Below are 15,335 nucleotides of genomic sequence, written 5' to 3'. Positions count from 1 at the left end.
CTGGCTACTGGATATGTTTGGGTTGGAGAGGACACTGAGCAGAGACACAAAGAGACGAGTCAGAAACAGACAGAAGGGGAGCTGCGCTCGCAGTCCGTAACATTTGATCCCACACAGTCTGGACTTCACTACGATTTATGGTAACACCACACCGGGCAGCCAGAGAGTCTGTGTGTCGTCTTCAGAAACCCACAACTCTGTCCTGACGGGGTCTGACTCGTTATTGAAGTGAGATCACAGCCCGAGCTCTGTTTGTGTTGTTCACTGGAGCACAGGCGGCGCCCCCCAGGGTCACAGTGGACCTCAGTGATCAGCAGACCTTCTCATTTTCAAAGCTTCAGACCCACACGTCCTCACATATGAAGGGACATTTAGATAAGAGTATGGTGAGAAGCCATGAGGCTGACACACATGAGGCTCCCATAGACTCGTGAGGATGTGCTAGCGTAGCTTTGGGCATCAAAACTACTTTGTTCATTTTAACGTTACACAAACCTTTGACATGCTCTGACCACAGGAGGGCACCAGATATGTCGCTGTACTGGCCCGCGCCTCATTCTGAGAGATGACTGACACTCCAGATGTTCAGGTCCACAGAACCTGTGAGGACAGAGAGGACAGAGGCTTCGATTGGATGAACCGTCCGTCAATCAAGTAAGAGGGACTGTAGCGTGTCTGCAGAGGATTTGTAGTCAACTCTAGAACACGCTCAGAAGTGACATCACTTCCTCGCAGGATTCTGATTGGTCAGTCATCATCTGAAGCCTTAGTTTAGCCTAAAAGCTAAGCTAAGCTAGCGTACATTAAAGCTGGAGGACATTGTGACCATGCTGTTAGCATTTAGCTCAGAGTTTAACCGGATGTGTGTAGATTCAGGTTGAGTTTTAGTGATGAAGACTCCTCGGTGTATAAATAGTCCTGCTGAGCTCGGGGGATTCAGACGAAGGTGGCGCTGGCTGAGTACTCCGACCACAGGCTTATATAAGCCTTTCAACCCCATGTGCTCTGCAGCCGTGCAAATAATTTGGAGCAGATTGGACGGCGGCCCTGCAGCTCTGGGGTTTTGGGTCGCTCACAGTGGAACATGTACAGTTTCATTGGGCTCTGGCTCAAATCATAAAAAGCAGAGGTCGGGGGGTTTGGGGCTGGAGGAGGTGGAGGAGGAGGAGAAGGAGGTGGAGGAGGAGCAGGAGGAGGAGGGGCCTCCTGCGGGCTGATGGACTGACCACAGACTACTTGTACTGTGGTGAGGGTCTTTCCTGGAGTTGCTTATGTTGGTGGTTGGTGGGTGGAGCAGCAGTGGAGACATTGTTCATTAAGATTTGAGGGGCTGGATTTCACTGCGGTGTCTCTGCAGGACGGCTGGAACCAAATGAAACCTGAGACCTGGACTGATCCACGGTGAGCCGAGGGCCCGCGGGGCTGCAGGCTCCGGCGGCCTGGGCCGAGGGCCCGCGGGGTGCAGGCTCCGGCGGCCTGGGCCGAGGGCCCGCGGGGTGCAGGCTCCGGCGGGCTGAGCTCGGTGTTTGGTGTAAAATCAGCTGTGCAGTTGGAGGATGTTTGTTTTGTCGTTCAGAGATGAGAAGTTGAAGATGTGATGTGAGCTTTATGTCATGCTTGGCACCGCGTGCACACAAAGCTGAAACACAGACCCACTCCACCAGCTGCACCAAACGCAGCGTCGTCCATCTTGTGTTTTATGAGAGACCGATTTTCCCTTTTTTTTTTAAATCCAGTTTTTCCAGGCCACTTCTGAAAGACAAACCTCAGCTCAGCAGAGGCAGGATGACAGATTATCTCTATTTGTCAGCGTCGACATTACTCAAAAAAACACCAGCTCTGGAAAAACGGCGTCTTCATAGAGAAGTCAGACCAGCAGCCAGGCGCAGGTTTGCTGCTGGAAGAGGACAACGTTTCTAGTCCTGGCTCACATTTGTTGACATGACAGAGGAAGAGAGTGTTGAGATGCAGACCTGGATGTGCACGCAAGATGTTTCCTACTGGCTTCCTTTTGTTTGTCCCAGTGTTTTATTGCTGTGGACAGCAGAGAGAGGGACAGAGGGACAGAGAGACAGGGAAGGGGAAAGAGAGAGGGACTGTGAGACAGGGAGAGGGACAGAGAGACGGGGAGAGGGACAGAGAGAGGGACAGACAGAGAGGGACAGAGAGACAGGGAGAGGGAAACAGAGAGGGACAGTGAGACAGGGAGAGGGACAGAGAGAGGGACAGACAGAGAGGGACAGAGAGACAGGGAGGGGGAAAGAGAGAGGGACTGTGAGACAGGGAGAGGGACAGAGAGACAGGGAGAGGGACAAAGAGAGGGACAGACAGAGAGGGACAGGGAGAGGGAAACAGAGAGGGACAGTGAGACAGAGAGACAGGGAGAGGGACAGAGGGACAGAGAGACAGGGAGAGGGACAGTGAGACAGGGAGAGGGACAGTGAGACAGAGAGACAGGGAGAGGGACAGGGAGAGGGACAGAGAGACAGGGAGGGGGAAAGAGAGAGGGACAGTGAGACAGAGAGACAGGGAGAGGGACAGAGAGACAGGGAGGGGGACAGACAGAGAGACAGGGAGAGGGACGGAGAGACAGGGAGGGGGAAAGAGAGAGGGACAGTGAGACAGGGAGAGGGACAGACAGAGAGACAGGGAGAGGGACAGAGAGACAGGGAGGGGGACAGACAGAGAGACAGGGAGAGGGACGGAGAGACAGGGAGGGGGACAGACAGAGAGACAGAGAGACAGGGAGAGGGACAGAGAGGACACAGTTGAACTTGTTTCTGTGTAGATGAGACAGACGATAATGAAGCAGAGTTTTCTCATTAAACATAATGAGACGAGCGTGTTATCTTCAGACATCATCGATGAAGCGCTGACAGGACGCCCTCTGCCTCTGCGCCGTGCTGACAGGATTCATTCAGACAGAGAAGTGTGGAGCGTCCCCGCCCGGCTTCCTTCGGTCCCGGGCTTCACGGCGGCCTGCTGGCCTCCCACAGCGCCGTTTGCCCAGGATGTCCTGTGTGGCGGTCTGGATCTGGAACTCGTCTTCCTGTTGTGTTGCACAGATATGCAGGTGTCGCAGCAGAGGCGCCCCCGGACACAAATGTGTTGTGAGTTTTCAATTAACTGGAGCTTTCATCTGCAACCATGCGGCGGCTAAAACCAGTGATTTAAAGGCACCAACTGTGAGTCGGTCCACAGAGCAGCGGCTGGTCTAACGGTCTGAGATCAGTTTATTTATTTTGACGCGTTTTTTCATAAACTTGTTTCTTTCTCTCCACTATCTGAGACTTTGTACTGGGTATAGTTGTATACAGCATTCTGCAAAAAAGGTTTTAAAGTCCATGTGTCAGATGTTTCCAGAGGTTTTGCTCTCTGATCTACATGGTGTTAAAAGAAATGATCTTTAGTAGCAGCACCTGAGCGGGTTGAAACCGTTTCAGTCCGGTGACACTGCAGGGAGAGAACTCAGACTCGGACTAAGTGAAGGAACATGTTGGAGGGTTCACCTTCGGGGTAGCACACGTGGCTCCGGTTTCTGAGTGAAGAAAATAAGGCTTTAACGTCCAGATGCCTGCAGGAGGGGGCCCATCTGGAGAGAGAGGGAGCCTTTTACGCCACACGTGAAAAAATGGCTTTAAAATGATGACTTTAATAAGTTACAGGTTTCCAGCTCGTCCTCCAGAAAGGCAGCGCACCATGTGCCCGCGGTAGGCCTGTAAATCACCGGGGCTTAAGTCTGAGGAATTTGCTGTTACTTCCTGGAGGACAGATAGAGGAGGAAAGGCAGTGGAGACAATCACTGATAAGTTCTCCGGTGGACTCCGAGCGGAGCAGCTCTGTCAGAGCCAGCCGCACATCTGTATCTGAGCGAGCAGCTCTGCCTGCAGGGACATCATGCAGCTGTGCTTTCTGGTTGCACATCGTACCACAAACTGAAAGGCTTCAGGTTGGAATATGTGGACACAAAAGTCAGAGAAGCTGACGGTCTGCAGCTCGGAGCTGCTGCACAGAGCAGAAACCCAAGCTGCCATCCAGTCACATCAGGCGTGCTGCCTTAATCAAATCCAGATGTGGCGTGGCCACAGTCTCTCACTGTAAACGACTCGGTCCTCCAGGACGCACATAAAGCTGCTGCTTCTTCTGTCGCAGCAGAGCACGGCGCTTCCTGTGATGCGACTCAGACTCTGCACGGGGATCGGTTTTATGCTGCTGGAGGACACAGGCCCACCAGGAAGCTCATATTTTATCCAGTCGGAGGTCTGCTCCGTTCAGGAGAGCTGTGGCAGTGAGTGGAGCCTCTGCAGGCCTGGAACACGCTCCGGCTGTGGGGGTCAGGGCCATGACAGCGAGCAGTGTGCAGCCACAGCACACCATGGAAAGAAAAGTGTGTGTGTGTGTGTTGAGGCACATGCAGCAGGCGCACATCTGTGTTTGTGACGCAGCTCCGTGCAGGTTTGTGATGACCTGGCAGTTCTGGCAGCCTGCAGTGGTTCTGTGTTTCCCGTCAGCGGAGGCCCGTTTCCCCCCTCGTACAAACAAGTGATGGAGAGCTGGCTGTGAAGCTGCAGGCGGAGCGGGGGCACTGAAACCCGAAGATCCTCCAGGAGTCCAAAGTCAAGCGTGGACCAACTGAACCATCACAGGTCTTTGTATTCTTCTCCACACTCGTACCTGTTTTTCTGACCGTCCTGCAGCGAGGTCCTAAAGTCTCAGTGATGATATCAGCGTCACATTTTGATCCTCGTGCAGTCCGAAGCCTTGGTTTGATGTTGTGTCTCCTGGATATTTGGTGGGTGGAGGTCAGTGAGTGTGGAGCAGAGGCCAGCTTCGTCTCTCCAGCTTCGTCTGCAGACCGAGACGAAACAAGCGTTTCTCTCCGTCGATGCAGCAGGTGTCAGAGTGTAAGATGGACGATGGGCATCAGAAGTGGATCCATTGGTCCATTTCCCACTTAATGAGTCGGACTGTTGCGATGTGGCCATGGCAACCACAGAAATGTTGGCGTGTAGCCATGCAGTGTAACCACAGTGGATAAAAACACTGCAGACATGCTAACTGCTACTAGCTAACTCCACAGATCTCCAGCAGCCTGTTGTGATAGCAGGCTCTTTGATCTGATACTGATCCATGGGACAGAATCTAAAACGACTCTTCTTCACACTGTTTAAATGAGGTTACATCCATTCAGATCACTTCCTGTTTACACAAAGAGATGCTGTATAATTACACACACTCCAATTCTCCACTATCAGATCAATTCCTGTCATAATAAGCTTTGGAGGAGGGACTGAAGGCTCGGCGGTCCTCTGTTTGTGTGTGTCTGTGTGTGATGACTGCAGCTCATAAGTTCGTATGAACATGTCGAAGGCTCTTGACCCCGCGGCCCGTTCTGTATATGTTACTGATAAATATGGAGGACGGAGTGTGGGTCTTTGCACAGTTTATCATGGGAGGATCTGAGGTTCAGCCTTCCCGCCGTAGCTGAGTTTCCCACAACTTCCTGACCCTGAAATAAAAGCGGAGGACAGAAACCATTTGTTCCTGAGAGCAGAGAGACAAAAAGACACTCGGCGGGACGAGGAGGACGAGGCTCGACGTTTTAAAAGAAGTCAGGGGTGTTGGAGGTCTGCAGTGTCCCTGGATCCACACACTCTTCATATAACCAGCATGTGCTAGGTGAAATAAAAATGTTTTCACATCTTTAGCAGAAAAACGTTCCGTCACATCACAGGCATGGCCGCCTTATCATTAAGTCATTAAACATCATGTTTGTATCCTGAGTGTAGACGGGGTTTCCTGGGTAGCAGCAGAGCAGCAGTTAAGACTGTGAAGGACAGGAAGAGACGTGGGGGAAGTGTCCTGACCAACAATCAGTCTGTGATTCATGCCGAAACAATGGAGGACATTCCAACAAGTCATCCACCTGACACATTCAAATATGCTGCTCACAGAACCACGGATACCTGCAGCCGGACTCAGTGTGACTCTGACGGTCTTCTTCTCTACAATAAACTCAGGTTTCTGGTCTGTGGAGTGGAGCCTCTGCTCCACCAGGGATCACCTGAGCTGATGTAAACACAGCAGCCACCACGGCGAGCCGAGTCTGTCAGCACCAAACCAGCCGTGTGTGTCCAGAAATCTGTCTCTGAGCCATGTCTCTGTGAGGACAAAGACGCAGCGGTCTCTGAACTCCCATCAGGAGACATCAGGCAGCGTGGAGGACTAGAAGCCTGGTCCCTGCAGCCAGCAGAGAGCATGGAGCTGATCCAGCAGACCCTCATACAGGCTGCTGCTGGAGAGTTCTGGACCAGAGACACCAACACCTCTGGATGGACCGAGGACAGACTGAGCAGCTCTGGGGATGAGAAAGGGTTAGCATTATCAGCATTAGCTGGTTACAGTTGCTTCTTCTTTTAGCGCCTCTGTGATGTTTCCTTGTTTCACTGTCTGGAAACTCGATGCATTAAAACACATTTATTCATTTTAAAATCTTCTGATGCTCCACATCTTGACTTTTAAAGCACTCACAGTCATTGTTTCCACAACGAACAGTAACTTGTGTAATCGCACTGTTTTTGTCATTAAGGATTCTGATGGCAGACATCTTGGTGTGGCTGTGATCAGGCGAGCAGCGACATGAAACGATCTGTTCTTGCTGTCATGAAGTGACGTTCCCCATCGCAGCAGTGATTCTGAGCTGAAGTACGCGCGGACAGTTTAACAGGGTTTCCTCCTGCTTCTTACTGTGAGAGTTTACAATGCGGAGCTGTGTGTTTGTCTTTGCACCAGTGTGATCCGCAGAGCATTACAGCACATATAATTACGGGTCTGTATGGTCATGTCCCTCTTAAACCTCAGCCAGGGCCTCCATTTTGGGTTTTCCACCATTTCACTGCCTGAAGTTTGGATGGAAGTCTTGTTTAAAGAGGGCAGATGTGACCCGGGTCCAGGCGGTGCGGGGCTGTGTTTGTCCTGCTCCACAGAGGTGAGCGGGAGTATTTATCACACGGTTGGAGTTTGTTTTTGTGGACCCTTCTGCTTTCTCTGACCAGCGGGGCCGCAGCCATCCTGCCTGTGGTTTTGGTCAGGCCTGCGGAGGACCAGGCGGCAGTTCGCACCGAGCGCACGAGCCTCCAACGTGCCGGCCTCCAGCTGGCAGCAGGCCCAGCTCAACAAAAACACAGAGTAAACCACATCAGATCGCACACATCTGCAGAAAGTAAACAGTCTGTGAAGGAGGATTATTTATTTGTTTTCATCAGCGTCCCTGAAGACTGCAGCTCCACTTCAGTCTCTTTGGTTAAAGCCGTTTTATTCCTGCTGCAGAACTGATGCAGACCGGGTTCTGCCATGTTGCTGCAGCTCCTGCTGTCTGCCAGACAAACTCTGCTCTATTTTACACCATGTTTATGTCCACAAAACAACGGTGTTACCATGGCGACCTTATCACCTCCACCACTGATATCCACAGACTCTGTTCTCCATCACCACAGGGACAGAAGCTGTGACATCAGCTGCAGTACCTCCTGACCGCACTCAGGTCCCCCTCCAGGATAAACACACACACACACAGCTTATCCGTCAGCCTGGTCATTGCCAGCGTGGGAAAAGGTGTGGTCATCACACTGCATCCTCTTGGATCTTAAATCCTGCACTTCTTTGAACTGCCTGTGAGAAGCTTTGTGCACAGACCTCTGACCTGATCCCTGATCACATGATCTAACAGCACAGCGGTGTTGTCCATGCAGTCATCCACCACAAACTCTAAATGAGCCAGCTGTCAGCCCGCTGGGTCCACAGGCTCCAAACCAGTGAGGTCTCTGAGTGCTGGTCACACCAGACAGGACACAAGATGTAGTACGAGGTGGGACATAACTCCACCCTCATACATCACCTGCTGACCTGATCAGCCCCCTCACACTGAATCCTCCTCTCCAAGAACAGCTCAGTGGCGCCGTTTGACTCATTGAAGCTCTTACTGCTCATTTTTACAGGCTGCCCTTACATATACCTTCTTCTGTTTGATTTTTACTGGCTGCTGAGGCACGTGAGGTCATCGGTCCTTCTGGAACCTGCAGTGCCAGAGGCTGCCCGATGCTGGTGCGGAGGTGACACAGAGTTGACATGGTTTCATGAGACTTTCCACTGCAGCAGCGCGGCTAATTAACGGAGCTTTAAAATGGGACTCATTGGCGGGCTGCGCCAGGCATCTGTCGCTGTGTTTAAGTCTTTGTTGAAGAGGGTGCAGATCATTTACTCCCATGTTATTATTACTGGAAACTCACACTAAGCTGCATGATGATAAGAGGCAGTTTCAGAATAACCGTCTAAAGAAGACAGTAAGGAGACAAAAAGCGTGCAGGTTTAACAGTTGGAGAGCTCATCGTATCCATCTTGCAGATAAACTCAGTGAGAGTCGGGCTTCAGGGTTTCTGGCGCCCCCCCTCTTCTCTCCTTCCTAGATCATCCTTTTGTCATGCAACTCCCCCAAGAACCGTCAACTGCATTCAAGCTGCCAAGAGTTTTCCACTAAAGAGCTTTTTCCAGCATGTGTGTGTGTGTGTGACCACCTCTTACTGTGTGCAGTCTTCACTGTAAACACAGAGCCTCCTGTGGAAGATCTCTCAGGCTGATAATGTGCTAAGATTGAAAAATGCCGTGAAATCTGTTCGTGTGTTTTTGTGTGTGTGTTCTCACACTACATTTTTGGGTGTGGCATCCCTGTTTCTCCACACCACCCACCCACCCAACATGAGGCAAGGCTGTGTGTGCCAGCCTCACTGCGGTTGAGCAGCAGAAACCGTCCTGTGCCAAGACGATAACCCAGATGCAAAGGATTATGGGTTTTATTTCCAGTTTACAGTAACTCTGGTTTAATATGAGGGTGGGATGGGGGGGGGGACTGCGGTCGGTGTGTCACATGGAGGAGTAATTTATTCCAGTTTCTGCCCTGGAGCAGTTTTATAGATTTGTTATTCTAAGAGCTGAACTGTGAGAGTGCAGCACCAAGCTCCGCCTGTGCTCTGCTGTCCAGCTCTGATACGTAATGATCACTATCACAGGGCGATCAATTCAATCTGCTCAAGCCACTGATACACACCGCAGCTTTACAGAGCCATCTCAAAGTGTAATGGTGCACAGCGGCGCTTTAATCATGGTGCAGTGAGGCCTGTGTGCTGCCAGGAAACAGCTGATTTTTGGTCTTTTGGCCTCCGCCTCTTTGACTTTTGCTGGTCGCTGCGCTGGTCTCCAGTTGATGATGTCATGGCCTCTACATTCTGCCACAGACTCCTGTGGATCTGTGAGGGGGATGTGACTCCATGTGGGCAGAGCCCTGAGGAGTAAAGTCTAAAACCAGACCAATGATTGTTCATTTCTGCTCCCTCCATGTTCAAATGGCATGTTATTGGAGTTTCTCCAGTCCTCACGCCTCCCTCTGGGACCCACTGGTTCGGCACTGAACAGACTCATTAAATCAGTAATCTCTGAAAACATTCTGATGACTGTCATTGAAATGATTCTCATATTGCAGCATGTTTTGGTCACCAGGTACTGTAAACAAGAACAAGGTCTTAATAAATTAATAGAAAAATATACTGAGTTCTGTTAGACCCTGTTCACACTGGAGAACTCAATCCGGCTACAGCGGGATTCGGGCCGTATCTGGAGATATCCGGATAGTTTTTTTTCTGAGTCTGAACAACGCGAATCCAGATATATCTGGATTGATTTCAATCCACCTCTCGGAGGTGGATCTAGCTGGATTGGCTCACATCTGGCTCAGGTCTAAACACAAATCGGAAATATCACGTCCAGCTAGCGACGTGATACTTCCGGTTCCGGGTCGCGTTCAAAAGCCGTATGTAAACAACCGTCGAACTACCACAGCTTTGCCCCGAGTTTATTTTCCACAGGGCTACAAAGGAATAAACTGTGTGGCAGCCTGTGAGGAATGAAGCCTACGTGTTACAAACTGCAGTTCCTCCACCATCCACTTGAGGCTGCCCCACTCCCCACAGACCCCAGTGTCTAACGAAGATACTGTGTTAGGAGAGCCTGTCTGCCTACTGGGTGCTGATGACACAGGCTGTGTGGAGTTCAGTGTAGGGACTGCATAGTAAAACACTTTAGAACATTACCGCCGTCATTTTCTGCCACCATTAAATGACATCATTGTTGTCGCATACATAAAACGTGCCGATCTCTGTTGGCTAAACAAGCTACGCCACTAGCTATTATAATTTGTGCTGTTTATTATAAAAACTAATAAAACACCTCATCATAAAGCCTCAGCTGCCTGCTCACCTACAATTAGCATTAGCAACAAGCTGTGGACACAGAACTGACTACTAGCTGCTGAGCTAATCTATCCTCATGTATCATCAGCAGGGCTCCGAGCTGTAACTCTTCCTCTAACAGGTTGTTACGCCAGCCTGCTGATGGCCGTGTTACAGTTTAAGCTCTCCTGTCTAACATGCCGTCCATGGGGGAAACTCATCCGTCAACAAAATGACTCAGCTGCATGAAATCCAATCAAAATCATTTTTAGCCATCAGCACATGTGCTTCCTGAAGGGCCGGAGATTGAAAGGGAACGAGTGCAGTTTCTGCCGAGAGTCATATCAAACAGGTCATCTGTTTTCATTTGGGCTGTTTTCACCGAAGGCCCCTGAAGGTGCGGGCGGCTCTGGACAGAGCATCGTGGGGCCGGTAAACATTCCGCAGTTGGTACGGTGTGTGGAGCCAGGCGTGGGCCCCTGCTCCGGGCCGTGACAGCGGAGAGACCGTCCGGCGAATGACACAAAAACACGTTCTGTCAGACTAAAAATAGCTTCTCTCTGAACCCGTCCCAGCGTATGGGACTCATTTGATGTCTGTAGAACATGAAAACACATGATCAGAGCTCAGCGTGTGTGTGTGTGTGTGTGTGTGTGTGTGTGGTGTTTTTGCTCTATTTTCTATTGGTTTATAGAGCCACATGAAAGTTTGGCTGCTCTGAATGAGATTGTCTGTGTTTTTCATCACAAATAAGACCAGAACTATGTTGGCGTACAGTCGACTTATTGTGGCTTTTCACTGATCTCGGTCCAGGCTTTACATTACAGGGCTGGTGGGTGGATGTGAAGGATGGAGGTGTGCATACGTTACTGCAGCAAAAAAAAACTACTTGTGTTTTTTTCTGTCTGAATGAGAAGAGCTGGAAGAAGCTCAAAGGGAACAATGGCCGCTCCCAGCTGAGTGTGATGGAGTTGAAGACTATTATGTGGAGGGGGCGTTGCCTCCTTGAAGAGACTCCTGTTTCCAGATGATGATAGTACCACCTGGAGCTCCAGACGTCTACCTGCCCTCCCTCCTCCCTCCCCCCTCTCGGTAACCCAAACAGCTTCAGAACAGCTCCGCCTGCACTCATTAGGCTCGTTCTCAGCGCTTAAGAATCCTCGTGCGGTTTGCAGCCTTTCTCTAATGAAGCACAATTAAAATGAAAAGAAGGTAATGAAAAATATTTACCCCCAGTCCAATGAAGCGGCTGCTGGAGTGGATGACTCCGCCTAATGAAAGCCACATGGCCGCTCTTTTAAAACGCTGTTTTTGTGGTGTTGTGTGCCAGCCGGTGAATGAACTCCTGACGGTGGGTAGGAGAGTTTATCAGAAGAGCCTCACGGAGCCAAAACCTCCAGCGGTGATAAGCAGCCAATCTAAAACCAGTTCAATGAGCTGTTAACGGTCCAAACGTGTGAAATAACCCTCATCCTGAAGCACGGAGGACACGCTGTAAACAGAAATGCAGCGGGCCGACCTTGGCAGCGTCACAGGGACGGATTATTCATCAAGTCTTTTTCTCATAACAGGAAATATCCACAACTTTCCAGAAGGCAGTGACTTGAACTGCAGATATGTGCACGAGAAGGCAGAGAAACGTTCGTATTCACCACAAATAGATGACACGAAGGAGAAGTTAACAGTGTCAAGATGGAGAGGAGACTACAGCCAGCAGCTGGGGTCACATCCACAGTTCATGGCTTTGGTTTCAACTGGAGCCTGGACCAATCTCTCAGTGTCCACCCGTAGTCCTGTACAGTCCACAGGTTTACCCTCCTCCCAGTAACATATCAGTTTATGTATCCATGAGGTGCATGCATGTCTGCTGGCGGCGGATTCACTTAGTCCTGACCAGTCCTTCACCAGAAGCTGTGGTACAGAAACTCGGTCGTTGGGGACTTGTTGAGAAAACAGTGGGGAACATGCCGGACCGGTCCTGTGTCAACACGACGTCCTCATTTTTCAGAAATGCCAAAGCATTCCCACGATACGAGCAGAATCCTCACAAACGGCACTGGCCTGCGTGAACTTGTGTTCATTTTGTGGGATATTTTTAAGAGAGGGGGGGAGAAACGGTCTTCCCTCTGCTCCCTGGGAGCCTAACAGGGTCCCTGTGCTGGGCCACAGAGTCTCTGATTGGATCCAGATGCTGCTGGACGGGGACAGCAGAGGAGGCTGCGCTGATTGATAGAGGTCAGGACGACGTTTGGAGTCACATTTCTGGACTCTGATCCCTGTTTCTGGGTCTCGGCTCGCTCTACCCCAGAGCTCCCGTCGGGGAGTCTGCTGAGGACGGTTTAATGTTCTGTGTGTTGAGACGGCGTGGAGCTCAGCGGGGAGCGGACAGCGCTGCGCTCATGTCTGGAACTTCGCCTCACCTCTGCTGAGCGTTTAATGAACTCTTTAACAGTCGGAGGTTTTATGAGCACTTAAAACCAGATTTTAATGAATGGCTCCATCCACCACAGTTAATTATAGTAAACAAAAACAACAATGGGAACAGCAATTGGAACAATAGCAGCGTGTTCTGGCTCTGCCGTCACCGCTGAAGTGCTTCATTCCTCTGTAAACGTGCATCCTTTTGTTTCCCTTCAGGACCATGCCACCGCCGCCCAGTGCTGCCGTCCTACTGCTTCTCAGCTTCCTGATTGGTCTGAGCTGCTCCCTGAACCCAGGAGACCCCAACGTCTGCAGCCTGTGGGAGAGGTGAGGCCCCAGTGACATGCTAGCCGCTGGGTGCTAACTGTCAAAGATCCTCAGCAGCTGGTTGTTCCTCTCATCTGATTCTTTTTTTTCAGCTTCACCACCTCAGTGAAAGAGTCCTACTCACATCCTTATGACCATGTGACAGAGGAGCCCTGCTCGGACCCTCGGACCTCCTACAGATGCACGCGCCACAGGTAGCAGCGTGATGACTCACTTCCTGTTCCTGACTTCTTCTTCCTGCCAGTAGGGCACTTAAAAGTTTTTGTTATTCTTTCAGGATCACCTACAAAACAGCCTACAGGCAGGCGGTGAAGACGGACTACCGCAAGAGATACCAGTGCTGTCCGGGCTACTATGAGAGCGGAGGCAAATGTGTCCGTAAGTAACTGTGGAGGGATCCCTCAAACACCACCTGAGACAGACTGAGGGGGGCAGAGGTCCAAAACAACCCCATCAACCCAGCTCTGTCTGAGTAGAAGGACCTTTTTAAAATTTAATCTGCTGCTTTTATCGGCTGGTCGGGGCAGGGACAGCTGCTGGAGTCTCTGCAGCGTCCACAAACATGTGACAGGACAGCTTTGGTCCACACATGGACAGAGGAGAGCTGGAACCTAAAAGAAACAGGAAGAGACAGACGCAGCACAGACTGAGAGTGCTCACAGACGGGTCATATTCTGTTTAGCCTCGCTTTAATGGCTCTGACTAGCAGTCTGAAGCAACCAGCCCAGTGCATTCTGGGAGTCGGAGTCCGCACAGAGTTCAGACATGTTTGAACATCTGTAGCCTCGTCTAGCCGCCTGTTAGTGTCCTAAAATAAAAAGTAAACGTCTTCTTCAGACATCTGATCAGACAGATGCAGGTTTCAGGGTTCAGGGTTCAGGTTTCAGGATTCTGGCCCTTTCTGGGTTTTAGAGCGTGCTGCATTAAATAAATACTTCAAACACAGCTCTGTCTGTGTGTTTACACAAAGGGAGTTTTGTTCCAGCAGCTTCTTAAACAAGCGTCTTCGTCAGATTGTCTTCGTATTTCACACAAACACAAACAGCGATGTGCTGCTGGACGGACGGTGTCAGCAGGAACCCAGCGCAGTAGCGCAACTTTTTCTTCCTGCGGTTTGTGAGCGAAACAATGTGACGTTTACTCACACACTAACTCATGCTGATTACTCACAGTAAGCAGCTTTTTCTCCATCTTTTTTCCACACTCAGTGTGAGCAGCATGTGGCACATGAATAACCTAAATTATGGGTTTGATTCCCACCGGAGCTTCTCAAGCTACTGCCAGTAATTGCTGGAATTCTCAAGTCAAATATATTCAATATATTTTCACTTCAGGATTTCACATCAGTTCAGCGACTTTTTATTTCATCAGCTGAGGATGTGTGGAGCACACACACACACACACACACAGATCACAGCTAAACCGGCTTCATGTGAATATGATCCACACTCAGCACGACTGTAACTCCACAGGCTTCTTCTTAAAGCAGATGGAAGCCGTCCATGATGTGAAAGAACTCCATAACAGGGCAGGATTACTCAGGGCTGCATGTCAGGTCTGAACCGGATGATGGCCGTTTTATTTTCGTCCATCTTTACATTTTCTAATCTGTTAATCTGTTCTGTAATTTGTTTTGATTTAGATTATTTTAATGTTACATGTAGGGCTGCAACAAACGAGTATTTTGATACTCGGCGATTATTGTTGCGATTACTTGAGTACTCGGATCACATGTAAATATCATAGCTGTGTGTGTGTGTGTGTAAACAGCTCACCTGCGTCTCAAACCCGGGACCTCTTGCACCCAAAGCACTGATCATCCCACTACGCCACAAGAGAATCATCCCCGGTGACGTCACTAAACGAGTCATCGAGTACTAAATTAGTTGTCATTTTGCCCTCGAACATTACTCGAGTACTCGAGTAATCGTTGCAGCCCTAGTTACATGTTCTAGGTCATGCTAATGTTTTACAGTTTATTAAGAAGGTCGTCTCAAGGTGCTTTACTCAGAGTTGACCCAGAACCTGAACCCTGAGCAAGCACTCAGAAGCAGACAATGGCAAGAAAACCTCCCCTTTAACAGGAAACACCTCGAGCAGGAAGGCCAACGTTAAGGAAAATGTCCAGATATCATGGCATCACCCGTCCCTGAGGTCATCCAGAGGTTTGAATCCACCCGAGGTGCATGTTTGAAGCGGTACAGGTAAACAGACCTCGTTGATGCGGGCTGTTGTCGTGCAGCTGTCGGCCATGCGCCGACACCCTGTTGATGCTGACGTGTATAAATAAAGTGGAACCACTCGAGG

General features: G+C 50.2%; 1 protein-coding gene across 2 annotated transcripts in view; it reads left to right on the top strand.

Annotated features, from left to right (window-relative positions):
- The window catches only part of pear1 (platelet endothelial aggregation receptor 1), a 29,149-nt gene that overhangs the window by 1,601 nt on the left and 12,213 nt on the right, over positions 1-15,335 (top strand). Inside the window, exons 1-4 of one of the 2 annotated variants that reach the window (XM_028426291.1) lie at positions 12,480-12,515; positions 12,918-13,028; positions 13,121-13,222; positions 13,306-13,406. In XM_028426291.1, coding sequence (XP_028282092.1) covers positions 12,922-13,028; positions 13,121-13,222; positions 13,306-13,406 — 310 coding nt within the window. In that variant the 5' untranslated portion in view covers positions 12,480-12,515; positions 12,918-12,921. Of the gene's footprint in view, positions 1-12,479; positions 12,516-12,917; positions 13,029-13,120; positions 13,223-13,305; positions 13,407-15,335 lie in introns of those variants that run through there. The other variant, XM_028426290.1, reaches the window with a different exon arrangement.

This window comes from Parambassis ranga, chromosome 16, assembly GCF_900634625.1.
Source record: "Parambassis ranga chromosome 16, fParRan2.1, whole genome shotgun sequence".
In the NCBI taxonomy this organism is placed as follows: domain Eukaryota; kingdom Metazoa; phylum Chordata; class Actinopteri; family Ambassidae; genus Parambassis; species Parambassis ranga.
The sequence above is the reverse complement of the archived record's forward strand: the minus strand, read 5'-3'. Positions and strand labels throughout refer to the sequence as shown.